General features: G+C 41.9%; 1 protein-coding gene across 4 annotated transcripts; it reads left to right on the top strand.

Moving 5' to 3' along the window:
* Nucleotides 1-28: 28 nt before the first annotated feature.
* mettl8 (methyltransferase like 8) lies at nucleotides 29-14,501 on the top strand. 4 transcript variants are annotated; one of them, XM_039014947.1, is made up of 11 exons: nucleotides 29-267; nucleotides 3,982-4,101; nucleotides 5,642-5,798; nucleotides 5,943-6,034; nucleotides 6,133-6,494; nucleotides 6,651-6,700; nucleotides 8,459-8,519; nucleotides 11,534-11,673; nucleotides 13,408-13,514; nucleotides 13,722-13,787; nucleotides 13,904-14,501. In XM_039014947.1, exons 3-11 carry the CDS (start codon nucleotides 5,647-5,649, stop codon nucleotides 14,059-14,061), a joined length of 1,188 nt encoding a protein of 395 aa, XP_038870875.1. In that variant the 5' UTR covers nucleotides 29-267; nucleotides 3,982-4,101; nucleotides 5,642-5,646; the 3' UTR covers nucleotides 14,062-14,501. The 4 variants fall into 4 exon arrangements, with proteins under 4 accessions (XP_038870875.1, XP_038870872.1, XP_038870873.1 ...); XM_039014944.1 differs by lacking the exon at nucleotides 3,982-4,101; XM_039014945.1 differs by lacking the exons at nucleotides 29-267; nucleotides 3,982-4,101 and adding an exon at nucleotides 276-364.
* The last annotated feature ends 11,858 nt before the right edge of the window (nucleotides 14,502-26,359 follow it).

The following is a 26,359-nucleotide window of genomic DNA, read 5'->3' as shown; positions in this document are numbered from 1 at the left end:
GGCTTGTCCACTCCACCAAAAACAAGGTCTTCACTAGTTACCAGCATAGCCAAGTCATAATTATGTCTAAACCCCGCCTATTTCTACAATGTATCTTCTTAAAATCTGATTTTAAACCTAACCACAATGCTTTGCTAGCCCTATGCCTAATCTTGACCTTAAATGAAGACTAACGCAGATTTTTTTTTAAATATAGCCAATTTTGACTTTGTGGCTGTGGTAACTAGTGACAACCCAAGAACACCAGTGTGGCCATAACAAAGCAAGGTAAGCAGAGTTCAATTGTTATCCACGCCGGTATTCGATACTCCAACCATTTCATTGGTTAATTTACGTCTACACAGACCTGGTCCTTTAGAGAATGGTAATTAAATGGGCATAACTAACAATCATGACTGCTAAAATGACGTGTCCTTAGCATCAGCTGACCACGGTGATGTTAGCCGTTCTTTTATAGCTAGCTCAATTATGTTAGCTAGCTAGCAGTATGTGTTGAACGAGACTATCAACTTCCTTCCTTATGAAGTTCATATCTAACAAGCAAACAATCTTAGATTTTACACTCTGGGTCCAATATTAGTTAGAATTTAAGATTTTCCTGAACATCCAACTAGTTGTAAAAGCATTTCAAAGAAGTGTTGCAGTCGCGTGGGTTTCTTAAATGCACTGCTGCATGCTGGTATGTGCAGTTCTTGAGGGTATACTTCAAAGTCGTGATAGAGAGATATGCCACTGATAAAGTAAACAACCTATGGCAATGTCCTTTCGTGTCTAATTAACAGTTTAATGTAATTGTATAGTTTAATTTGGGTTTCAATACTTGCTTTGATCACTTTCCCCTAATGTGTAGTTTCATCCTTTCCCAGCTACTTCCGTTTGTTATTATTTCTGAGTTTATGGTTCATCCAGAGAGGAAGTGGAGTCTTGTCATTTCCCCTCTTTGTAGAAAATCAATCTTTGATCACTCAAGAGACAGTCATTTCCATGTAAAAGGACCCCAAGAGCAACCAGATGTGAAGGTCATAGGAGCATGTCAATTTAGGTGTCAAAAGAAATCTGAGTCTACTTTTTATTAAGGCATACAGTGCATTTGGAAAGTATTCATACCCCTTGACGTTTTCCACATTTTGTTACGTTACAGCTGTATTCTATGGATAAAATAGTCCCCCCCTCATCCATCTACACACAATACCCCATAGTGACAAAGCAAAAACTGTTTTTTAGAAATGTTTGCAAATGTATAACCTCCCCCCCCCCACACACACACACAAGTGTTCAGACCCTTTACTCAGTACTTTGTTGAAGAACAGCCTCGAGTCTTCTTGGGTATGACACTACAAGCTTGGCTGCCTGTATTTGGGGAGTTTCTCCCATTTTTCTCTGCAGATCCTCTCAAGCTCTGTCAGGTTGGATGGGGAGCGTCGCTGCACAGCTATTTTCAGGTCTCCCCAGAGATGTTAGATCGAGTTCAAGTCCGGGCTCTGGCTGGGCCACTCAAGGACATTCAGAGACTTGTCCCAAAGCCACTTCTGCGTTGTGTTGGCTGTGTACTTAGGGTCCTTGTCCTGTTGGAAGGTGAACCTTCGCCCCAGTCTTGAGGTCCTGAGCGCTCTGGAGCAGGTTTTCATCAAGGATCTCTGTACTTTGCTCCGTTCATCTTTCCCTCGATCCTGACTAGTCTCCCAGTCCCTGCCGCTGAATAAATTCCACACAGCATGATGCTGCCACCACCATGCTCCACCGTAAGGATGGTGCTAGGTTTCCTCCAGACGTGATGCTTGGCATTCAGGCCAAATAGTTCAATCTTGGTTTCATCGGACCAGAGAATCTTGTTTCTCATGGTCTGAGAGTCCTTTAGGTGCCCTTTGGCAAACTCCAAGCCGGCTGTCATGTGCCTTTTACTGAGGAGTGGCTTCCGTCTGGCCACTCTACCATAAAAGCCTGATTTGTGGAGTGCTGCAGAGATGGTTGTCCCTCTGGAATGTTCTCCCATCTCCACAGAGGAACTCTGGAGCTCTGTCAGAGTGACCATCGGGTTCTTGGTCACCTCCCTGACCAAGACCCTTCTCCCCCGATTGCTCAGTTTGGCCGGGCGGCTAGCTCTAGGAAAAGTCTTGGTGGTTCCAAACTTCTTCCATTTAAGAATGATGGAGGCCACTGTGTTTTTGGGGACCTTCAATGCTACAGAAATTTTTGGTACCCTTCACCAGATCTGTGCCTCGACACAATGCTGTCTTGGAGCTCTATGGACAATTCCTTCAACCTCATGGCTTGGTTTTTGCTCTGACATGCACTGTCAACTGTGGGACCTTATATAGACAGGTGTGTGCCTTTCCAAATCATGTCCAATAACTAGAATTTACCACAGGTGGACTCCAATCAAGTTGTAGAAACATCACAAGGATGTTCAATGGAGACAGGATGTAACTGAACTCAATGTCGAGTCTCATAGCAAAGGGTCTGAATACTTATGTAAATAAGGTGTTTCTGTTGTATTTTTTTATATACATTTGCAAAAAAATCTTAACCAGTTTTTGCTTTGTCATTATGGGGTATTGTGTGTAGATTGAGGAAAACGTTTAATACATTTTAAAATGAGGCTGTAACGTAACAAAATGTGCAAAATGTCAAGGGGTCTGAATACTTTTCCCCCAAAAAAATGAATCCCCAAAAATTTGGAAAAAGCTAAGGCTTTGATTTCTGGTCAAACAGATGGGAAAGAGGTCTTTATAAAATATCTACCAGGGAAAATTCCTAAAAGTTATTATAAATAACACAATAATATTGAAGTAAAGACCCCTGCCAACTAATATCAACAGGTATATTTAGTATTGAAGAAATTTCTCTGCCTTCTGTAAGTTTAAGAAACTTTGCCTTGTGCCTTCAAATTCCGTTACCAAAACCCAACATATCTTTAAGATATTTACAAATTTCTCTCCCTAGAGTGAGGATAATGAGAGTTAACAGAAGTAACAAGTAAAGGTAGACCCATCAATTAGTTAATGTTTTTACTGATATTAACTTTGTTTCTGAGTTAAGTTATTAAATCTAAAAATTCTGTTTCCAAATTGGTAACGGAATGTCAGAAAAATCGATAACGGAATTTCTGCAATTGAATTGGCTAAAATGGGAATTCATAGTGTACAGTAAAGAAAAGTATATTAGGGAAAGGGAGTTGTACAAATGAATGCCTTCAACTGAAATGTGTCTTCAGCATTTAACCCAACCCCTCTGAATCAGAGAGGTGCGGGGGGCTGCCTTAATCGACATCCACGTCTTCTGCACCCGGGGAACAGTGGGTTAACTGCCTTGCTCAGGTGCAGAACGACAGATTTTGACCTTGTCGGCTCGAGGATTCGATCCACCAACCTTTCGGTTACTGGCCCAATGCTCTAACCATTAGGCTACAGTGTAGTACACTAAAGAAAATTAGTATAGTTCAGTAGAGTAAAGTGGAGAATAGTTCAGTACAGTAAGCACAATAGAATAGAGTACAGTAAGGAAAAGTAGTGTATAGATCAGTACAGTACTGTAGAGTTCAGTACGGTTCACAGTACTAGTCGGGTACAATATAATCTACTTTACTATACTGTACTGAACTCTACTGTTCTGTATTGTACTGTACTCTACTGAGCTCTATGCTGTATTTTGATGTCCAAACATGTGAAACCTAGACTGTCCAGACCAACCAAATTTGTTCTTATTTGGGGGCAGCTCTAGCTCATTAAAACAGCCAGTGTGTAGAATAGTACCCAAATATGGATGATATTACATATTTATACCTTTTTGTGTACCTTTTTAGGATACTTCACCATGAAGAGAATGCCATTTTATATCCATAATTATGCATTTCTGTGTAGATCAGGGACCCATATTTAAATTCTGTTACTGCAATGCCATTACCGGGTGTAAATCCACTAACTGTAGTTCATTAAATAGTAAATTTGCCATGTCATAGCTGACACCCCATTCTTTCTGCAGACATTGTTGAATTTGAATTTGGAGAAGATATTTCAGTTTTTGGGAAACATGAACACAAAAAAATGGAGGAAGATTTTACCGAAATTCTGTTACCAAATTTGCATCTGCACAGTTCTTCTGGTAAATGTGTTTTTGTAAAATTTTAAGTTTTTAAATTGTTAAAAGTAGTCGTTGTGATTTGTTAAACTTTGAAATCAATGGTTTTTGTTTGGCGTACATTTAATTTAAAAAAAGTAGTTACTGTCTTGTCGCTACAACTCCCGCACGGACTCGGGAGAGGCGAAGGTCGAGAGCCATGCGTCCTCCGAAACGCAGCCCAACCAAGCCGCACTGCTTCTTAACACAGCGCGCATCCAACCTGGAAGCCAGCCGCACCAATGTTTTGGAGGAAACACCGTACACCTAGCGACCTGGTCAGCGTGCACTGCGCCCGGCGCGCGATGAGACAAGGATATCCCTGCCGGCCAAACCCTCCCTAACCCGGACGACGCTAGGCCAATTGTGCGCCGCCCCATGGGCCTTCCGGTCGCAGCCGGCTGCGACAGAGCCTGGGCTCAAACCCAGAGTCTCTAGCGGCACAGCTAGCACTGCGATGCAGTGCCTTAGACCACTGCGCCACCCGGGAGGCCTTGTTTGGCGTACATTTTGAGTGAAAAATCTGAGTCTCAGCTCAATTCCGTTACTGTGGAATTGCCCAGACTTGTCATTATGATTAATCAAAATTTGATGGTACAATTTGGGTAGCTTTCAATAACCCAAGTGGGGTATACCTAGTTTACAGGCAGCCCCGCTTGAGTTCTCAGCTGATGGTACTGATCACAGCTGGCTCCCTCGTGAACTACAATCCTGACGCTCTGTTTAATCCTGACGTTTTGTGTCTAAACGAAAATACGCCTCACTTGTGATATAGTTTTGGTTACCTTTGGAACTTAACTTTCATATAAGCGAGAAAGAATCTTTCAGATGCAAAGATGCAACCGGCTGTTTTCACACATTGCCTCGGCTACGACACATCCTCTTAACTTGCGATTGCATTTCCATTGGACCATTCCATTGCACATTTCCTGTGTTTCTCAAAATAGGGCCAGGTGCAACTTTCCTAAACTGCACACAATAAGTGTATATTTTGTATAAAAATTATTTCTCGCTTACACGAAAGTTACATTCCAAGTGTTTCCAAAACTGTATCGCGTGCGGAGGCGTATTTGCGTTTAGACAGAACATTTTGGGGAGCGTCGGCAAAATCCATTCAGGCGGCAGACAGCTTCGTGAATCGATGGTATAATTAAGCAATAAGGCATGAGGGGTGTGGTATATGGCCAATATACCATGGCTAAGGGCTGCTCTTAGGCACAACACATTGCAGAGTGCCTGGACACAGCCCTTAGTTATGGTATATTGGCCATATTCCACAAACCCCCGCGGTACCTTATTGCTATTATAAACTGGTTACCAACGTAATTAGAGCAGTAAAGATAAATGTTTTGTCATACCCGTGGAAAAACGGTCTGATATACCACTGCTGTCAGCCAATCGGCATTCAGGGCCGGAACCACCGATTTGTAATGTTTAATACCATTTACAGTCTATTTGAATGGGCTAAGTATTCCATAATTAAAATGGATTGATTGGTTTCTTGCCTGGTTTTCCCAATCCATAGTCTAAATGAGAGGATTACGACGCCTCTCCCTAGCCTCAGTGGCTATGGTTTGGGGCAGGGTTCCCTGCAGACTAAACAGCAGATGGGGACAACCCCCCGCTCCTTTGGGAGCGAGGATTCTGACCAACCCTGAGGACGTCTTCCAGCATAACATGTGGTATGCGTTTGCACATATATTATTTTGATTGAATGCAACTTTCAATGTGAAGTCTGAAGTTGATAATATGCTGTGTCAAAGGGCACAGCAGTGTATTTTGGATCAAGCATACAGTACGTTCATGTTGACATTATTGTGTTTTAGGGACCATGTGAAATGGTCTGAGGAAGAGAAAGAAAAAGCCAGACAAAAGGCAGACGATAATTCTAGCTTACGCATTCCATTAGAAGAGCAAGGTAGCCCTTTTCTAAACGTTCCTAGCAAATTATGTTCTTAATTTTGATTGTATGAAAACAAATATTTATTTTGTTTTTGTTCTTCATCCCCCACTAAGGCAAATATGACATAGACGCCTGTAAATACTGGGACAGCTTTTATGAGATGCACCAGGACAAGTTCTTTAAAGATCGCAAGTGGCTGTTCTTGGAGTTCCCAGAGCTTCTTCCTTTGGGGCTAGAGAGCAGTGCTACTGAGGAGAGACTGTGCGGGCTGCGTGCCCCATGCCCAGAGCCTGGTGTGTCCGGCAGGGAGAAAGAGATGGGCCAGCAGCGGCAACATGCACCCAGTCATCAGCACATAGATCCACTGACTAGTGATTGCCAGCAGTCCGGTAATCAAGATGGGAGAGACACTGCAGGGGCTGCCAGGCAGACCAGCTCTTTCCCAGGCGAACATGCAACTTTCAGGATCTTAGAGGTATTTTCATCTTGCTTTTATTCCTCACCTCCCACACTTGTTCATATATTATGTAGTTCGAATGCTTCTGTGTAGGTAGAACTTTGGTGTTGATTTCACTGGCTAGTAGTTGAGTCAAATGTCGTCTATTTTGACAGAATGTTATTTTTGTCATAGGTTGGATGTGGGGCTGGTAACAGTGTGTATCCTATTGTCAGCTCTATTAAGTAAGTACAACATCATTACATATATTTTATTTAGTTTCATTGTCTTTTAAATTGTTATACACTCAGATCAGAAGAATGTGTTGATGCATGACATCACAAACTGAACCTGTGGTGTTCAATGGTAGATAAAAAAATAAATAAAAAAAACTATTCTGGAATAACATTGTCTCTCTTGAAGGCAAATGTTTTGATTTTTACTTTGTTATGCAGACAACCTGTTCCAAAGCATGATGTCATCTTGCATAGAACATTTTGTCCAGAGGACTTGGCAAGGCTAGGAGAGGAAAGTAACGAGTAGGAAGTGTTTAACCTTGGACTGCATGCATAACCCTATGAATGACTCTTCAATGAAATGGAAAGCATGTTATCTGATAGCCAATGTATTAGTCCCTCAGTCTCCCTGCTGGGTGGGTGATTAAGAGCTATTTTGATCAGTAAATATTTACTGATTGCTACTGTAGATCTTATACAGTTAAGTCTACCTGTCATTATACACTTAACTTGTATCCCTACTCCACACCCCTTGACTTTTTCCACGTTTTGTTGTGTTACAGCCTGAATTTAAAATGGATTACATTTAGATTTTGTGTCACGGGCCAACACACAATAATACCCCATAATGTCAAAGTGGAATTATATTTTTTGACATTTTTACAAATGAATTAAATAAAAATCTTGAGTCAGTAAGTATTCAACCCCTTTGTTATGCGTGCACTGTGCCCGGCCCACCACAGGAGTCGCTAGTGTGCAATGAGACAAGGATACGGCCAAACCCTCCCTAACCCGGACGACGCTGGACCAATTGTGCGTCGCCCCATGGACCTCCCGGTCGCGGCCGGCTGCAACAGAGCCTGGGCTCGAACCCAGAATCTGGTGGCACAGCTTGCACTGCGATGCAGTGCCTTAGACCCCTGCACCACCCGGGAGGCCCTGCAATAATCATGTTTAACATGATTTTTGAGTGACTACCTCATCTCTGGTCCCCACACATACAATTATCTGTAGGTCCCTCAGCCGAGCAGTGCATTTCAAACACAGATTCAACTACAAACACCAGGGTGGTTTTCAAATGCCTTGCATTGAAGGGCGCCTATTGGTAGATGGGTAAGAAAAAAAGCAGACATTGAATATCCCTTTGAACATGTTGAAGTTATTAATTACACTTTGGCTGGTGTATCAATGCACCCAGTAACTACAAAGATACAGGTGTACTTTCTTACTCAGTTGCTAGAGAGGAAGGAAACTGCTCTGGGATTTCACCCTGAGGCCAATGGTGACTTTAAAACAGTTACAAAGTTGAATTTGTGACTTGAAAATTGCAGTTTTAGCAATGATCAACTTGACAAAATTTGAAGAATTTAACAAGAATAGTGTGAAAATATTGTACAATCCAGTTGTGCAAAGCTCATAGACTCACAGCTGTAATCGCTGCCAAAGATGATTCCCCATAGGTGAACACTATGGGGTGTGAATACTTATGTAAATTAGATATTTCTGTATTTCGTTTTCAATAAATTTGCAAACATTTCTAAAAGCTATTTTTCACTTTCATTAGTGGTATTGTGTGTAGATAGATGGGTGAGGATCTATTTATTCAATTTTGAATTCAGGCTGAAACACAACGAAATGTGGAATAAGTCAAGGACTATGAATACTTTCTGAAGGCACTTTACCTTTTTGTTTTGTATTGGTGTGTTTGTGGTGAAAATGATATGAAATTAAGCTGACAAGTTCCCTATCTGTGTTGCTGTCTTATAGAGACACAGGGGCATTCTTATACTGCTGTGACTTTTCCCCTCGTGCTGTCCAGCTGGTCAAGGTAAGCTCTCTTAAGATCTAGATACAATTTTCCAAACAAGATTCTTACAAACAAACATTGAAAACAGGTTGAAATCTGGGTGAAATAACATCATTACAAACAGGTTGAAATCTGGTCGAAATTTAATCATTCCAAACAGGTTATTACATCACGGTCAAGCTACTTGTTTGTCTTGTTTTTCACATTATCCTTCTCTTCTACTCAAAATGTTAGGCATCTCACCTTGCTTGATTTGAGGCCTGGTGGACATTTGATGCTCTTGTAATTTACAGTCTTTTATCAAATGGCCATGACCAGCAGTCCTTGACATTACTGCATAGAGTCCTTGAGATGCAGAGCATTTATCTTTAATCTGAGACTAGAGCAGTCTACTAGGAACAGACTGTGTGCCCTCATTAGAGGTTGTTACATTTATCCTTCTCTGTTGTCAGTTGCTTTGCGATTTATGGGTGCAATCCTGTCCAAGTCTATTTAAGAGCTTAATATGATGTTGCTCAATTAATGCTACGTATCTACTCATGAAACACTAGGAAAACACCTAGTTTGTTCACATTTGTAATACTATTGCTGGCTTGAAGTAACAACCTCATAATAGTTCAATTATGTAATTATTTCAAACTATACTGTAAAGTACTGGTGTGTTTACGGGTGCCTTCAGTTATATGCACCTTTTAGTGGTGATTTAGTATAAGGTCTTGCCACAACTGCTTATTTGTTTTAGGGGGGAGTGGTTCAATAGTTTTTAATGCCTTGGGATCTTTTTCTTCTAATAATGAAAATAATTACATTCTCACATAATGCATAATCGATGTAGGTTTGTCAAAAAAAAAAAAAAAAAATCACATGCTTCTTAAACTTTCTTACGAGTACTTTTCCAACAATGCAGAGTTTAAGATAAGAAAAATGTATAATAATGACACGAGGAATACATAAACAGTGAATAACAAATAACAATAATGAGTAAAAATAACCTGGCTATATACAGGGATGATAGTCATTTAGGCAGGTTACCTTGGCGTTCTTGGGCACAGGCACTATGGTGGTCTGCTTGAAACAAGTTGGTATTACAGACTGGGTGAGGGATAGGTTGAAAATGTCAGTGAAGACACTTGCCAGCTGGTCAACATATGCTCTGAGTGCGCGTCCTGGTATTCCGTCTGGCCCCGTGGCCTTGCAATTGTTATCCTGTTTAAAGGTCTTACTCACATTGGCTACAGAGAGCGAGATCGTCCGGAACAGCTGGTGCACTCATGCATTGTTCAGTGTTCCTTGCCTGGAACCGAGCATAAAAGGCATTTAGCTCGTCTGGTAGGCTCGCGGCATAGGGCAGCTGGCGGCTAGGTTTCCCTTTGTAATTCGTGATAGTATGCAAGCCGTGCGACATCCGTTGAGCCTCAGAGCCAGCGTAGTAGAATTCAATCTTAGTCCTGTATTGACGCTTTGCCTGACGGCTCGTCGGAGGTCGTAGCGGGATTTCTTATAAGCGTCCGGATTAGTGTCCCGCTCCTTAAAAGCGGGAGCTCTAGCCTTCAGCTCAGTGTGGATATTGCCTGTAATCCATGGCTTCTGGTTCTGGTTATTAATGAAGCTGGTGGCTGATGTGGTAAACTCCTCAATGTTATTGGATTAATCCCGGAACATATTCCAGTCAGTGCTAGCAAAACAGTCCTGTAGCTTAGCATCTGCTTCATCATACCACTTCCGTATTGAGCGCGTCACCGGTACTTCCTGTTTGAGTTTTTGCTTGTAAGCAGGAAGCAGGAGGATAGAGTTGTGGTCTAATTTGCCAAATGGAGGGCTTGGAGGGCCTTGTATGCATTTTTGTATGTGGAGTAAAAGTGATTTACAGTTTTGTCACTTCTAGTTGCACAGGTGACACTGGTAAAAATTTAGTTAAAAGGATTTCAGTTTCCCTGCATTAAAATCACTGGCCATGAGAAACGCCGCCAGTGGATGTATTTTTATTTTATTTTTTGCTTATGGCCCTATACAGCTTGGTCTTAAAGCCAGCATCGGACTGTGGTGGTAAATAGACAGCTACGGGGAAAAAACATTACATAAATTGGTAAATAGTCTGCAGCTTATCATGAGGTATTCTAACTAAGGCGCGCAATAACTTGAGACTTCCTTAACATTAGAGATCGCGTACCAGTTGTTGTTAACAAACAGACACACCCCTCCTCCCTTCGTCTTACCCGAGTCTGCCATCCGGTCTAGATGTATAGATAAACCAGTGAGATGTATATTATCCATGTCCTCGTTCAGCCACAACTCTGAGAAACATAGAATATTACCGTTTTTCAGGTCCTTTTAATAGGATAGTCTTGAACGGAGCTCATCCAGTTTGTTCTCCAGTGATTGCATGTTCGCCAATAGAACAGAGGGCAATGGCGGTCTTTTTGCTTACAGACGTAGTCTCGTCAGGATGCCGCCTCGCCTGCCTCTCTTTCGAAATCGAGGTGTCCAGAATCTGTTTCCGGTCATAGGAAATGATGGCGGAGAAATAAGTTTTTTTTTAAAATTACGATCAGCGTTAAGAAAGCGTTAGTAAGACAGCTCCTATCCAATGCAGCGCCATATTGGTTTCGTAACTAACTGTAGAATTTGTTATGGTGGCAGGTAGCCTTGTGGTTAGAGCGTTGGCCCAGTAACCGAAAGGTTGCTAGATCGAATCCCCGAGCTGACAAGGTAAAAATCTGTCGTTCTGCCCCTGATCAAGGGGGCCGTCATTGTAAATAAGAATGTGTTCTTAACTGACTTGCCAAGTTAAATAAAATACTTTAAAAAAATTTTTTAAATGTCTTTGAGGAGCTTGTTAATACATTCAGGGCCATTTTTTTGTGTGAATTAAGCAAGAATTTTAAGAAATCCAAATTGCCATCATAAGAGCTCAACAGTAGGTTTTAAGCTATCCACTACATTTAACCAATTAATGAGTTTAATTGTTAACATATTGATATCATTGTGCTATTTGGAATCAGAGGCCACTTAGTCCCCTCTTTTTCCCCATGTAGGACCACCCAGACTATGACCAGTCTGTGTGTCACGCCTTTGTTCAGGACGTCTGTGACGAGGTGGGCTCCTTTCCGTTCCCTCCACTGAGCCTGGATGTTATTCTGCTGGTCTTCGTGCTGTCCTCAATTCACCCCGAGCGGTAGGTGATGTTTAGGAGACAAAGGCAGGAGCGCCAACTCTCATTTATCACCTCCCCATGCTTTGTCTGAATGTCATTACTAATCTAACTCTCTCCACCCTCCAAAAACAGGCCTTCTCTCACACTGAGGATATGCTATTTTGTACTAACGTGTGTGTTTTGAATCAAGAACATTCTGGGTTTATTTATACAGATTATATGCATTTGCTAATTGCAAATGTTTTGTATGATAAGGCAGTTGCAAGTGAGTAAGCAAAATACCCATTGAAATGGCATTCTGACTGAGATCAGTTTAGGATGTAAGCTCTGGTGTGCTGTTCATGTAGCTAACCCCATCCATTTAAAAGTAGCACAGAATATGGGAGCCTGGCAGGTAGGTGTGTTGGGTTAGTAACCGAAAGGTTGCTGGATTGAATCCCCGAGCCGACAAGGTAAAAATCTGTTGTTCTGCCCCTGAGCAAGGCAGTTAATCCCCAACAACAACTGCTCCCCTGGCGCCAATGACGTGGCTGATGATTTAAGGCAGCCTCCCGCACCTCTCTGTTTCAGAGGGGTTGGGTTAAATGCAGAAGACACATCAGTTGAATGCATTCAGTTGTACAACTGACGAGGTATCCCCCTTTCCCCTCATACAGTACTGTATGTGCCTATTCACAGTCTATTTATGATTCACTTCAAAATGGCATTAAGTCTAACTGCAGATCCATTTGCTCTGGGTACTTGGATGCTTGCTTTTTGTAACAAACAGTGACATTTCACTTCATACTGAGGCCCCTGAAGATTGCAGCTGATTAGAATTATGGATATGGGCTGGCTGCCAGCCAGCTCTCACAGCAAGCCGTAATAGATTTTCCTGTATTCCATCACTTTTCATTTTATATTTGATGTAGAGGTAAGTTGGTACTGTCCTGGGGTTTCATCTCAGTACCTCCTGTGTAAAATCTTTAATGGTTCAGGTTGTTATTGAGCTCTAAGTGAGTATTGAGTGTAGTGCCAGGAGTATCATGGAGCATATTGTCTCTACAATGGGCCATTGATTGCTGATCCGCTTCAGTCATTAGAAGCAGCTTGTTACTGTATTTATCAGTCACATAATAAGACAAAGTCAAAAGGCTTCTACTGCAGGCATTTTCTGTGGGTGTATAACTGTGTGATTTTGAAATATGCTCACTAACTTTCTGTCAGACATCACATACAGTGCATTCTGAAAGTATTCAGACCTCTTCCCTTTTTACCCATTTTGTTACATTACAGCCTTATTCTAAAACAAAATATTTCATCAATCTACACACAATACCCCATAATGACAAAGATGTAGATTTATGAGCGGGAAAAAACAACGTAATACATTTTAGAATAAGGCTGAAACGTAACAAAATCTGGAAAAAGTCATGAGGTCTGAATCATTTCTGAGTGCACTGTATGTTAGCTGAGATGCTACTGTACATTTGAACAGCTAACATATTGGGGAGGAGAGTACAGTCAAATTCTTACACCTTTTCTCCCTTGCAAAGCCTTATAGCTTGTACAGTACTGTATATGTTAATTTCCTGGGAAGCCTTGCTCTGGAATGATAAAATGAACATCTCTGAAAATGTGTCTTACTGTCCTTATGCAGTTTTGCGTCGACTGCCCAATTTTGTGTATCATACCTTTGCAAATTCAAACGTTGTTTTGAGAAGGGAACTGATTAATTGATTGGTTTGTTTGTCATTTGATTGATTTCATTGACAGAGTCCAAGGAGTTGTGACCCGGTTGTCTCAATTCCTGAAACCCGGAGGGATACTCCTCTTCCGGGATTATGGCAGATATGACCTATCACAACTACGGTTTAAAAAAGGTGCCATTCTAATCTTAACTTTAGATAAAGTGCATTTTCACAAAGTATACACTTTACAGAGGAAATAAATATAATTAAAAGGGGAAAAACAGCAGATCATAATCATTTGAAATAGGTAGGCAGTTTATACTTAGTAGTGAATACATTTTATTGTCCAAAGTGGCTATTTGTTAATAATGACAGTGAGATCTTTTCTCTGATCAACAGGTCAATGCTTGTCAGAGAATTTCTACTCAAGGGGAGATGGAACTTGTGTTTATTTCTTCACAAAAGGTAAAATGATTCAAAAGTCTCTGTGAATATTGTGTGTAGACATTATTTCAAATCTAATGTCAAATAATTTAGTGGTGGTAATGTGTGATGGTATTATTATGTTACTCTTTCCACAGATGAAGTTCACAGTTTATTTTCCAATGCTGGTTTGGAAGAAATTCAGAATCTGGAGGATAGGCGACTTCAGGTGAACAGAGGGAAGAAAGTTGTAATGCGCAGAGTGTGGATGCAAAGCAAGTTTAAAAAACCTCAACCACTAGCACCACCATTGTAGTCTACCACCACGGTCCCTGCTCGGACCAACATGTTGCCCCAGGTTGGCTTTACCAAGGACTTGTCTATCCAAATCAGAGGTCAGAGGGAGGTCATAAGCATGACTCAATGCAGTGAGATGTGTTAGTGTGATGCATTTACAGTACCACTGGGATGGATCATTATCGGGCTGAAGGAGTGGTCAACTATCGTGCCAAGGAAGTACCTTCTTGTTGTTGTGTGCTTATTATGGGTTTCACATGCCATGTATGTAAAACTCACTTTTTGTAAGGAGACAAATATAATTTATTTGTCTGGTTGAGTGTATGCATACATATACATATTTAATTAAACAGTTTTATGTTGTATAAACCCATAAAATGAAAATCTGTGAATAATACTGTCATAAAAATGACTTATTTGTACCTTCCTTAGTTGGACATTAAAATTGTACCTGCTACAGTTGTTGTAGTTGAGTGATTGATTTCCAATTATTTGCACACAACAGAATTATAACTCAAAATATGTTTTATGTTCTGTCTCAGTGATGAGATATATTGATTATATACATTAGACTTTTGATATTATATTATTGAATTATGCCTATGTATCCCATTTCTTGCACCTGGTGTATGTGTTTTGTACCTATATGCTAAGCAACATGTCATATCTAATTGATATAAAATGGAAAATGAAACTCATTTATTTGGTAATGCAGTGAACAAAATCAAAAGCACAAAAGCACAAAAACAATTTAAATGTTATTTCAATGAATGCAGAGTAAATTAGTTTATGGATAATCTGAAAGTCAATTATAAACCGGTTTAATTAATGTCCTATTTCAATTGGTATTTACCTAACTTTTTTTTTTCTATTTTTTCCCCCCACCTTTATTTAACCAGGTAGGCTAGTTGAGAACAAGTTCTCATTTGCAACTGCGACCTGGCCAAGATAAAGCATAGCAGTGTGAACAGACAACAACACAGAGTTACACATGGAGTAAACAATAAACAAGTCAATAACATGGTAGAAAAAAAGAGAATCTATATACAATGTGTGCAAAAGGCATGAGGAGGTAGGCAATAAATCGAATAATTACAATTTAGCAGATTAACACTGGAGTGATAAATCATCAGATGATCATGTGCAAGTAGAGATACTGGTGTGCAAAAGAGCAGAAAAGTAAATAAATAAAAGCAGTATGGGGCAGGGGCGAAAATCTGATATCAACCTTGGAGGGGACAATTACATGAAATTTTCTCAGGAGCAATTCCTGAGGGGGACACCAAAAGTAGTGCTGTAACACAGCCTACGTTGTAATATGTTAAATGTATATTGAGGGACCATAATCACTACTACTGGATAATTGTTAGGTACAGTAGTTAACTGAAGGGTTGTCCCAACTTGTTTAAATCATTATAATACTACTACTAATAATAGTTATAGCAGTGTTCCTTATCAGTCCAGTATGTATGCAGGTATTCGTACTTACAACCAGCAATATCAAGAAAGGCCAGTAGGCAGCAATGGTACTGTACACTGTATGGGAGCAGTTTTCATAAATACAATGAACATGGTGTGATCTCATCGTAAAGAATCTCCATTGAGAACCATCACAAAGTTGGTCTCCGTATTGAATTTACCTTTTAATTTGACTTTGTGATACATTTATATAGTCATTAAATATGTGCACCTGGCTTGAGTCTACTACAATATCTTTACAAGAACAAAAAGCTTAAAATAAGTACAGTTCTAAAAGCAAAATAACTACTTCAATGAAAAACCCAAATAATCAAACAAAATATCCTTCAGTCAGTGTCTCAACTCTTCAAGCTTTCTCATACAGTGCAAGGTAGCTTTCGTCATTTCTCTTGCCCCTAAGAGATGACCGCACACACTCGACTGCAGCCTGCATACCAGAGACAGTCTGAGTTTTCTTCTGCAGTGAAATGTTTAGACATTCAAGCTCTCCAAGAACAGCAGAGGCAAGTGTGAGGCCCAACACAGTCTTGCCTTTGCTGAAGTGCTCGAATAAGCCACTGGCAGTTGAAGCTGTCTTGGATGCAGTTTTTGCCATCTCCTCTAGGCTGCTGAGTACCCGCTCATACTGCCCTAGCACAGCTCTAATAGCAGTATTCCGCACAGTCCACCTTGTTGGACATAGGGGTTTCAGGGTGTTCAGATGTGTATCTTTGGACGTGGCAATTGATTCAAACATGCTCTTAAACTTTCCTGACTGGCCATAGAGGACACCTAACTGATGGACCCAAGAAAGGGAATCCCGGATCAGTGGGGAGGCTGAGCAGCCAGCCTGTGTAATCAGATTTACACAGTGTGCTCCACAATGGACATAGAGGGCTAATGGCTGCTGCCTCCTCACAATTGCCTGTGCACCAGTGTATTTTCCTGCCATGTTTGAGGCACCATCGTAACTCTGCCCACGTAAGCCAGACATGGGCAAATTGAGCCTCAACAACACTTCAGTTGCCACTTTCGCAATGCCCTCGCCTGTTGTCTCCGACACCCTGTATAGCCCAATAAACTCCTCGTGAGGGACAAGGTCATGGTCAACATAACGCAGACAGACACTCTCCTGTTCAGCACCAGAGACATCTTGAGTACCATCAACAATTAATGAAAATTGTACAATCGGAAGAGACCTAATCTCAGCTGCAATGCCTCGAATGACTGTATTGGCCATGATGTTCAGAATTTCATTCTGTGCTTTGGGGCCTGTGTACATTGTGGTACGCTCTGTTAACCACTTCAGTAAAATGGGATCATCCTCTTCTGCCCTGAGTTTCAAAAGCTGGTATAAATTCCCACTATCATCCGTGTGGCCTCTAAAGGCTTGTCCCTGTCTTGCTACATGCCGCACCGAACTAACAATTTTCATCAAGCCATGCCTTGCGTCCTCCTGCTGTTTACCCCACGCGCTGGATAACTGGACACTGATTGGATTTAGCTGGTGTGCTGTTACAGTTACAAAGTGGCGGTGGGTTTGGCAGTTTTGATGTGCTGTGAATTTTTCAATGGCTTTTCTCCAGTTCCTAAATCCTGCACTAATGAAGGCAGCATCTGCTCTTTGGCCAAAAGATGGCTGGCTTGAAAACCCTTGGCTACAGTGAAAACACAACACTCCTTTTATTGATGGATTATAATGTAGCCAGGGGAAATCGCGAAACCATCTCTCTTGAAACGTCAACACTCTGTTGGCAAGAGTTTGCGGTTCTATAAATTGTGGGTGTGACTGATATGGTTTTGTGCCATCACTGAGGTAGCTGGACGATGCTGTGCTACTGTCCCCTATACTGGTGCTGCTGGCAACAAGGGTGACAACTGGTCCTGCTGTGGCTGTGCCACTGTCCCCTATACTGGTGCTGCTGGCAACAAGGGTGACACCTGGTCCTGCTGTGGCTGTGCCACTGTCCCCTATACTGGTGCTGCTGGCAACAAGGGTGACACCTGGTCCTGCCGTGGCTGTGACACTGTCCTCTGAAGTCTCTCTCCTTGGCTCTTTCCCTTTCACCACCCTCACAGTCTGTCTCCTAGAAAATAAATAAGGTGTTTGCTGTACTCCTAACTACCGGTACCCAAAACAACACAATTAATCACAACAGCAATACCATTGCCTTAAACAAATCTTAGTTTAGTCACCAGTTTAAGTTGAGAGTGAGGGTATCCATGGCATTTTCCAATTATGTCCCTATTTTACAAATCAAAAAAATTGAGAACCTTTCATAATGTTGCCAAACAAAGACTCAACAAACTTACCTGAGACTCCCTGTCTCTGCCAATCTGTCCCTGCATATCTGTCCCCAGCTCTGCTGTCTGTGTGCCATCTGTTGCCTGCTCTGCCTAATGACATCATTGTGAAACATTTCCATTAGCATTTCACTTCTTTCTTATGAACATTTTATCAACTCGTCTTTGAGATATTAGGCTACTAGTTCTTACTATGCGTTTTGGTGTACTGAAAAATACTCTGATGTCCGTCTTTTTACTTTTTTCTGACATGTTTCTACCTGGCTGGCTGCACACACACACATTTACACAACACATGCTGCAACGTTTTGAAATTTTAACATAGTTTGTTTCATATTGGCAGGCTTCCAACAATAGCTGAATTTGCAAAGCTAGCGAGCACCAATTCCGTTTCTGAGGTGTTTGCTATAATCTTTGCTACCTGGTTAAATAAAGGTGAAAAAAAGAAAAGAATCACTAGCGACAATTTAGCTTTTGCAACGAGACCATTAAATATATTTAAGACAATGGTATAAGAGAGTGTAGTTCTGTTCAGTTTGGACTTCAGTTTATCGCTAACCTCATCACAGGGACTTTGAAGCACTACAGCTGCATGCTAATCTTGGAATAAACTGACGATAGCAAATATTCCATCTTTGACGACGCCACATAAATGGAATAGGTACTAGCTAGCTTGATAGTTAATGTTTGCTTTAGTTTGCGCGCTAGCTCTGCAAATTCAGCTAGTGTGTGAACCCTGCAACATTAAAAAAATATATACATTGCTATGGCGCGATTGACTGGATTACCTCACGTCAGTTACGTACATTGAGTGCCTTTCGGACAGTAGATACGAACCCTCTATTACCTTGCAGGCTAAAGAACTGGCAGTGGATCAAATCATTGTGAGGAAAAGGGCGGGGGGGTCGCAATCTTGTGAAACTTAAAAACGCGCTATTAAGTGTCTATAATCAGCACAAGTGCTTTCATTGCGTATTATTAATATTATTGAAATTACATAGTTATGTTTACAGTGATATATTGGGGGGGACAAATCATATTTTTCCCAGGATGGCGGGGTCGTGTCCCCCCCGTCCCCCCTGGGATTTCCGCCTATGATTCTGGGTGAACTGGAGAGTGATTATATCAATATAGTAAGGAGTTTTCTATCACAGCATATCAAGGTGATGTGAGTTAACATAGTGTTTTGGCGCCTTTTTATCCATTGGTCATAATACATTTTATATGAGATATATTTTCTCCATCATAGAGATATAAGGGTTAAAAGAGCCTTTCTTGCTGCTGTGCTGGATTCATAAAACCCCTTGTCTTCTATCCTCCATAGGCTGCCTCCCAGATCAGTGTCACCTAAAATAGGGGGAGGGGGTGCTTATATTTGTCCTGTTTCACATACAATATGTACAAGTGTGTAACCTGTACAAGTGTGTGGTGTGAAATGGAAATGTGATTTTTGCATATCCCACCCCCCCTGAGACACCCTTGGAGAGTGGGGTAACGGCCAGTGATCAGCCATTATCGGCCAGGGATCACCTCCTCAGGCTGCATAGTGAAGAGACGATTTCATCAGCTGAATGATGACCCAGAGCAAGAGGTAGATTCTAAAGGATTATGTTGATACTGTATAATTTCAGCCCAATCAATTTCTAAAGAAGAGTCCCATCGCAAAAGTTGTCTCACTGCCGTTAATGTGAGTCGCTTATGTATTCTGATGAGAAGTTGGACTGTTGTCCTTACCTGACTCCTGACTAAATGACTTTTAATGACAATTCAGTGGCATTCCATGCAGCCATATTGGTTAATGCTGGTGAGTGTTTGTTGATGCCTCTTGCAACATGCTACTTCAAAGATATTCCAGATGGTGGAGTATTAGAATGAGCTTGACCTTCTGGCTGTTGTGGAGGTGACCCACAGAGAGGATGAGGATTAGGCCCACGTCAGACTACACACAACAACACTGGAGCGTTACTGAAGTGGGTTCCGCTTGTGGAGTCATGGGATGTGGTGAGTTCTTTATAATATTGTATATTATATTGTGTAAAGATAGCCTGATCCACCATCCTGACCTCTGCACTCTCGTTTTGTTTTAACAGAACGGAAGCTCGGGATGGTCGAACAAGGCTAGTGTAAAGGTGGAAAATTTGTGAATCTCTCATTTTCAAATGACTTTATTAAATGTATTCTCTTTTCTTGTTTCAGACTCACAGCTACAAGCTGTTCTTTGACAGAGATACGATTGTTCATATTGAACAGACGAAGAATAATAACTTATATGCCATGTCTACAAAATCAGTCGTGGACAAGCAGATGAGTGAAATGACTTGAAGCTGGGATAATCATGGGACATTCCTTTCAACTGCTAATGATATAATTCAAAAAAGATTCCTAAAATAGCCCTGTTGAATATGTTTTAATACTTATTTTTTACACTTATTTATTTGCCAATAATGACTACATGCTGTCATCCTGTTGTTCTTTTCAAGATGTTGGTACTCTAATAAAGTTTCTGAAATTGTCATTAATGTTTTGTTATTCCAATCCACCTGTTGCCTAACTGGGGTACTTCTCCATTTTATTTTGAGGACACATGAAGGAAGTCTCAATTTCATAATTTACTGAATAACAGTGTTGTAACATTTTTATAATTTAAGAAGAGCTGTGAATTAAGGTCCTGATCTGTTTATTCAGTAAATCATTTCAGTGGTTTCAAAGTCCCACAATAAGAGCTAAGATGCTAATATTTGTGTAAACTCTACATAGTTGTGTTCTGTGAGTGTCACTAAGTAGGTAACGATTAAAACCGGGTGCCAATTGAATTCGGCCAGTCCTCCATCCCATGCTAAACCTTCCTTGAAGTAGAATACCCATCTCAAAACAAACATTATCGAGACAAAACCAATGGCGGACAAAGCGAACAGAAATTGCTTGAAATTCTCCATCGCCAACACTGGATTAACGGAGGAAGTGACTTGGGGTGATGTCTCAAACTAGAGGAATTTCATGAAGTTACTCGGGGGTTGGGTCATAAATCCTGATTTTCCAAATCAGGTCTGCAAATGTTTTCAAACACCAAAGTTGTGTAACCTCCTTTGTTACTAAAGGGCCAAACAGACACATAGCAGTTAAGAAAAAGTTCACCCATGTGTTGTGCACAACATTAGAGTGAGCAACAACAGAAGGATCAGCAGTTCACCTTCAAAATAAAAGTCCCCCATTGAAAGTGATGCAAATGGATAAAATGGTGGAATCATGCCACAATTGGACAAGATAATGCTAAACAATGTTGGAATCTTTTTATAAAAATTCAACAAAAATTCAGAATTGTATTGGGGGCATATTTATACTCTGAACAAAAATATAAACACAACATGCAACAATTTAAAAGATTTTACAGGGTGACAGTTCATATAAGGAAATCAGTCAATTGAAATAAATTCATCACGCCCTAATATATGGATTTCACATGACTGGGAATACGGATATGCGCCTGTTGGTCACAGATACCTTATAAAAAAAAGTAGGGCCGTGGATAAGAAAGCCAGTCAGTATCTGATGTGACCACCATTTGGCACATGCAGCGTGATACATCTCCTTCACATAGAATTGATCAGGCTGTTGATTGTGTCCTGTGGTATGTTGTCCCGCTCCTCTTCAATGGATGTGCGAAGTTGCTGGATATTTTCTGTTTTATTATTTTACCAGGGAAGACCTATTGCGATATAGGTCTCTAGGCAACTCAGGTGTCTATACTTCAACAGCAAAGTTAGATAAGACGGAAGTTTATGAAGTGGGGCCTTGTAAACAAAAAGATAGTAAAATGTAGAGATCTACGGGTCTTTAGCGAAGTCCAGGCAACTTTTTGATACAGGGTGCAGTGATTAGTATCAAAACGGTCACCTGTAAAAAAAAAAATGAAAGGGAAAGGGTGATACCTAGTCAGTTGTACAACTGAATGCCATCAACTGAAATGTGTCTTCCGCATTTAACCAAACCCCTCTGAATCAGAGAGGTGCGGGGGGCTGCCTTAATCGACATCCAGGTCTTCGTCGCCAGGGGAACAGTGGGTTAACTGCCTTGCTCAGGGGAAGGGCACTATGGTAGATGGCATCCAAAGGTTTAAGCGTAGTAGCAGCTGTACTTTGATAAATAATATCACCATAATCAAGAACATATAAAAAGGTTGACGAAATAATCTACTTCCAACTGCTTAGAGAAAGGCACGATCTGTTTCTGTAGAAAAAGCCAACTTTAAATCTTAGCTTATTTATTCATACATTTTCAAGTTCATAATTGTGCACTCTCCTCAAACAATAGCATGATATTCTTGCACTGTAATAGCTACTGTAAATTGGACAGTGCAGGTAGATTAACAAGAATTTAAACTTTCTGCCAATATCAGATATGTCTGTCCTGGGAATTGTTTTAGTTTCTTACAACCTGATGGTAATCACATTAGCCTACGTTAGCTCAACCGTCCCGCGGGGGGGACACCGATCTTGTAGAGGCAGCTCATCTATATGTTTTTTATACATCAAATTCATACAGAAGTATTTATGAGCGGGAACATGTTCAATTGGAGAACCATCTAATGAATGAACATGTAGATCATTTGAAACATTCTTGCTAGAGTTTTGCCCGTGTTAAGCAAAAGTTTTGAAATCAGCAAGGGATTCCTGACTGTAGTTTTGACACAGCCGGATCAACAGTCAGGGCAATAGCATACATAATAGTACCAACCACATATACTATCAATGGTGTTTATATGAATAGTGAAGAGAACAGGTCCCAAAATTGACCCCTGTTTATGCACTTCAAGAAATTCAGACAACCCCATCAATCACGATGACCGAAGTTCTCTCACTAAGCTAACCATGAACAGGTGTCAGTGTGCAGGCCTATAAAAGACAACTTATTCAATAAAATAGCATAATCAACAGTATCAAACGTTTTTAACAGGGCCTCCCGAGTGGCGCATCGATCTAAGGCAGTGCATCGCAGTGCTTGAGGCGTCACTACAGACCCGGGTTCGATATCCCGGCCATGACCGGGAGACCCATGAGGCGGTGCACAATTGGTCCAGCGTCATGAGGGTTTGGCCGGCCGGGATGTCCTTGACCCATCACGCTCTAGCGACTCCTTGTGGTGGACCAGGCGCATGCACACTGACTATAATCGCCAGATGTACGGCGTTTCCCCAGACACATTGGTGTGGCTGGCTTCCGGGTTAAGCGAGCAGTATGTCAAGAAGTAGTGCGGCTTGGCAGGGTTGTGTTTCGGAGGACACATGGCTCTCGACATTCGCCTCTTCCGAGTCCGTACGGGAGTTGCAGCGATGGGACAAAACTGTAACTACCAATTGGATATCACAAAATTGGGGAGAAAACAGGGGTAAAAAATGATTATTCATTTTTTGGCAGGTCCACAAACAAAGAAGCACATTTCATTTTAGTGTCTAAAGCATTGACAAGATCATTAACAACTAAAGTGGTTGCTGTAATAGTGCTTTGCCCAGGCCTAAATCCTGATTGGTTTACATTCAAAATACATTTCTCAGATAAATAAACACCAAAGTTGTACATTTACCAAGGATTCAAGAATCTTAGCTAGACAAGGAAGCCTTGAAATGGTTAAATAATTATTAAGATCACAACTATCTTCGCACTTATGAAGAGTGGCAGCACAAGAGCCGAGTGCGATACTTTTGGAAAATTTCCTGATTACAATTGTCACGATCGTCGTTAGGTGAAAGAGAGGACCAAGGCGCAGCGTGATATAAATACATCTTCTTTTTAATAGAAGATGAAACGAACACTAATACAAACTAGACAAAACAACAAACGACCGTGAAGCTATAATACGAAAGTGCAGACACAAGCAACTAACGTCAATGTGCAGGGCAGTGCAGGGACGCTGGGCAGACGGACAGCGCAGATGGCGCTGGGCAGACGGCAGACTCTGGCCGGCTGAGGCGCACAGTAGGCCTGGTGCGTGGTGCCGGAACTGTTGGTACCGGGCTAAGGACACGCACCTCAAGGCTAGTGCGGGGAGCAGCAACAGGACGCACAGGGCTCTGAAGACGCACAGGAGGCTTGGTGCGTGGTGCCAGAACTGGTGGTACCAGGCTGGAGACACGCACCATAGGGCGAGTGCGTGGAGGAGGAACAGGGCTCTGGAGACGCACTGGAAGCCTGGTGCGTGGTGTTGGCACTGGTGGTACTGGGCTGGGGCGGGGAGGTGGCGCCGGATATACCGGACCGTGCAGGCGTACTGGCTCCCTTGAGCACCGAGCCTGCCCAACCTTACCTGGTTGAATGCTCCCCGTAGCCCGACCAGTGCGGGGAGGTGGAATAACCCGCACTGGGCTGTGTTGGCGAACCGGGGACACCATGCGTAAGGCTGGTGCCATGTATGCCGGCCCGAGGAGACACACTGGAGACCAGACGCGTTGAGCCGGCTTCATGGCACCTGGCTCAATGCTCAATCTAGCCCGGCCGATACGTGGAGCTGGAATGTACCGCACCGGGCTAAGCACACGTACAGGAGACACCGTGCGCTTTACCGCATAACACGGTGTCTGCCCGTACTCTCGCTCTCCACGGTAAGCTCGGGGAGTTGGCGCAGGTCTCCTACCTGACTTCGCCACACTCCCTTGTAGCCCCCCCCAATAAATTTTTGGTGCTGACTCTCAGGCTTCCAGCCTCGCTTCCGTGCTGCCTCCTCATACCGCCGCCTCTCGGCTTTAGCTGCCTCCAGCTCTTCACGAGGGCGGCGATATTCTCCCGGTTGTGCCCAGGGTCCTCCGCTGTCCAGAATCTCCTCCCAATTCCTATAGTCCTGCGTTCGCTGCTGCTGCCTTGTATCACGCTGCTTGGTCCTGGTATGGTGGGTAATTCTGTCACGATCGTCGTTAGGTGAAAGAGAGGACCAAGGCGCAGCGTGATATAAATACATCTTCTTTTTAATAGAAGATGAAACGAACACGAACACTAATACAAACTAGACAAATCAACAAACGACCGTGAAGCTATAATACGAAAGTGCAGACACAAGCAACTAACGTCAAGACATAGACAATTACCCACAACCTACCTAATGCCTATGGCTACCTAAATATGGCTCTCAATCAGAGACAACAATAGACAGCTGTCTCTAATTGAGAACCAATCCAGGCAACCATAGACTTACATAAACACCTACACTGAACACAACCCCATGAACTCTACAAAAACCCCTAGACAATACACACACCCTAGACTAGACAAAAACACACAAACATCCCCCATGTAACACCCTGACCTAACTAAAATAATAAAGAAAACAAAGATAACTAAGGCCAGGGCGTGACAACAATGCAGTATGGCACCGACAGAGATGGTCGCCTCACTTCAGGTTCTTAGGAAACTATGCAGAATTAAGTTTTTTAAATATATTATTTCTTACATTGTTACCCCAGAAAATGTTAAGTCTTATTACAGTTGAAGTCGGAAGTTTACGTACACCTTAGCCAAATACATTTAAACTCAGTTTTTCACAATTCCTGACATTTAATCCTAGTAAATAATTACTGTCTTAGGTCAGTTAGGATCACCACTTTATTTTAAGAATGTGAAATGTCAGAAAAATAGTTGAGAGAATGATTTATTTCAGCTTTTATTTCTTTCATCACATTCCCAGTGGGTCAGAAGTTTACGTACACTCAATTAGTATTTGGTAGCATGCCTTTAAATTGTTTAACTTGGGTCAAACGTTTCAGGTAGCCGTCCACAAGCTTCCCACAATAAATTGGGTGAATTTTGGCCCATTCCTCCTGACAGAGCTGGTGTAACTGAGTCAGGTTTGTAGGCCTCCTTGCTCGTACATGCTTTTCAGTTCTGCCCACACATTTTCTATAGGATTGAGGTCAGGGCTTTGTGATGGCCACTCCAATACCTTGACGACTTTGTTGTCCTTATGCCATTATGCCACAACTTTGGAAGTATGCTTGGGGTCATTGTCCATTTGGAAGACCCATTTGCGACCAAGCTTTAACTTCCTGACAGATGTCTTGAGATGTTGCTTCAATATAACCACATATTTTTCCTTCCTCATGAAGCCATCTATTTTGTGAAGTGCACCAGTCCCTCCTGCAGCAAGCATCCCCACAACATGATGCTGCCACCCCCGTGCTTCACGGTTGGGATGGTGTTCTTCGGCTTGCAAGCCTCCCCCTTTTTCCTCCAAACATAGCGATGGTCATTATGGCCAAACAGTTCTATTTTTATTTCATCAGACCAGAGGACATTTCTCCAAAAAGTACAATATTTGTCCCCATGTGCAGTTGCAAACCGTAGTCTGGCTTTTTTATGGCGGTTTTGGAGCAGTGGCTTCTTCCTTGCTGAGCGGCCTTTCAGGTTATATCAATATAGGAGTTGTTTTACATTTGTCATAAGAAACTAGCTCCCTGGTATACAGAAAATACCCGAGCTCTGAAGCAAGCTTCCAGAAAATTGGAACGGAAATGGCGCCACACCAAACTGGAAGTCTTCCGACTAGCTTGGAAAGACAGTACTGCGCAGTAT

Source organism: Salvelinus namaycush, chromosome 19 (genome assembly GCF_016432855.1).
Source record: "Salvelinus namaycush isolate Seneca chromosome 19, SaNama_1.0, whole genome shotgun sequence".
NCBI classification, from domain to species: domain Eukaryota; kingdom Metazoa; phylum Chordata; class Actinopteri; order Salmoniformes; family Salmonidae; genus Salvelinus; species Salvelinus namaycush.
Note: the sequence above shows the minus strand (reverse complement) of the source record. Positions and strands in the feature narration are given on the sequence as shown.

Coding starts and splice junctions, on each gene's coding strand:
- mettl8 (XM_039014944.1), top strand. CDS start 5,647: ATGAGAGGATTACGACGCCTCTCCCTAGCCTCAGTGGCTATGGTTTGG. Junction 6,035..6,132: donor CATTCCATTAGAAGAGCAAG/GTAGCCCTTTTC, acceptor TCCCCCACTAAG/GCAAATATGACATAGACGCC. Junction 11,674..13,407: donor TCCTCAATTCACCCCGAGCG/GTAGGTGATGTT, acceptor TTTCATTGACAG/AGTCCAAGGAGTTGTGACCC.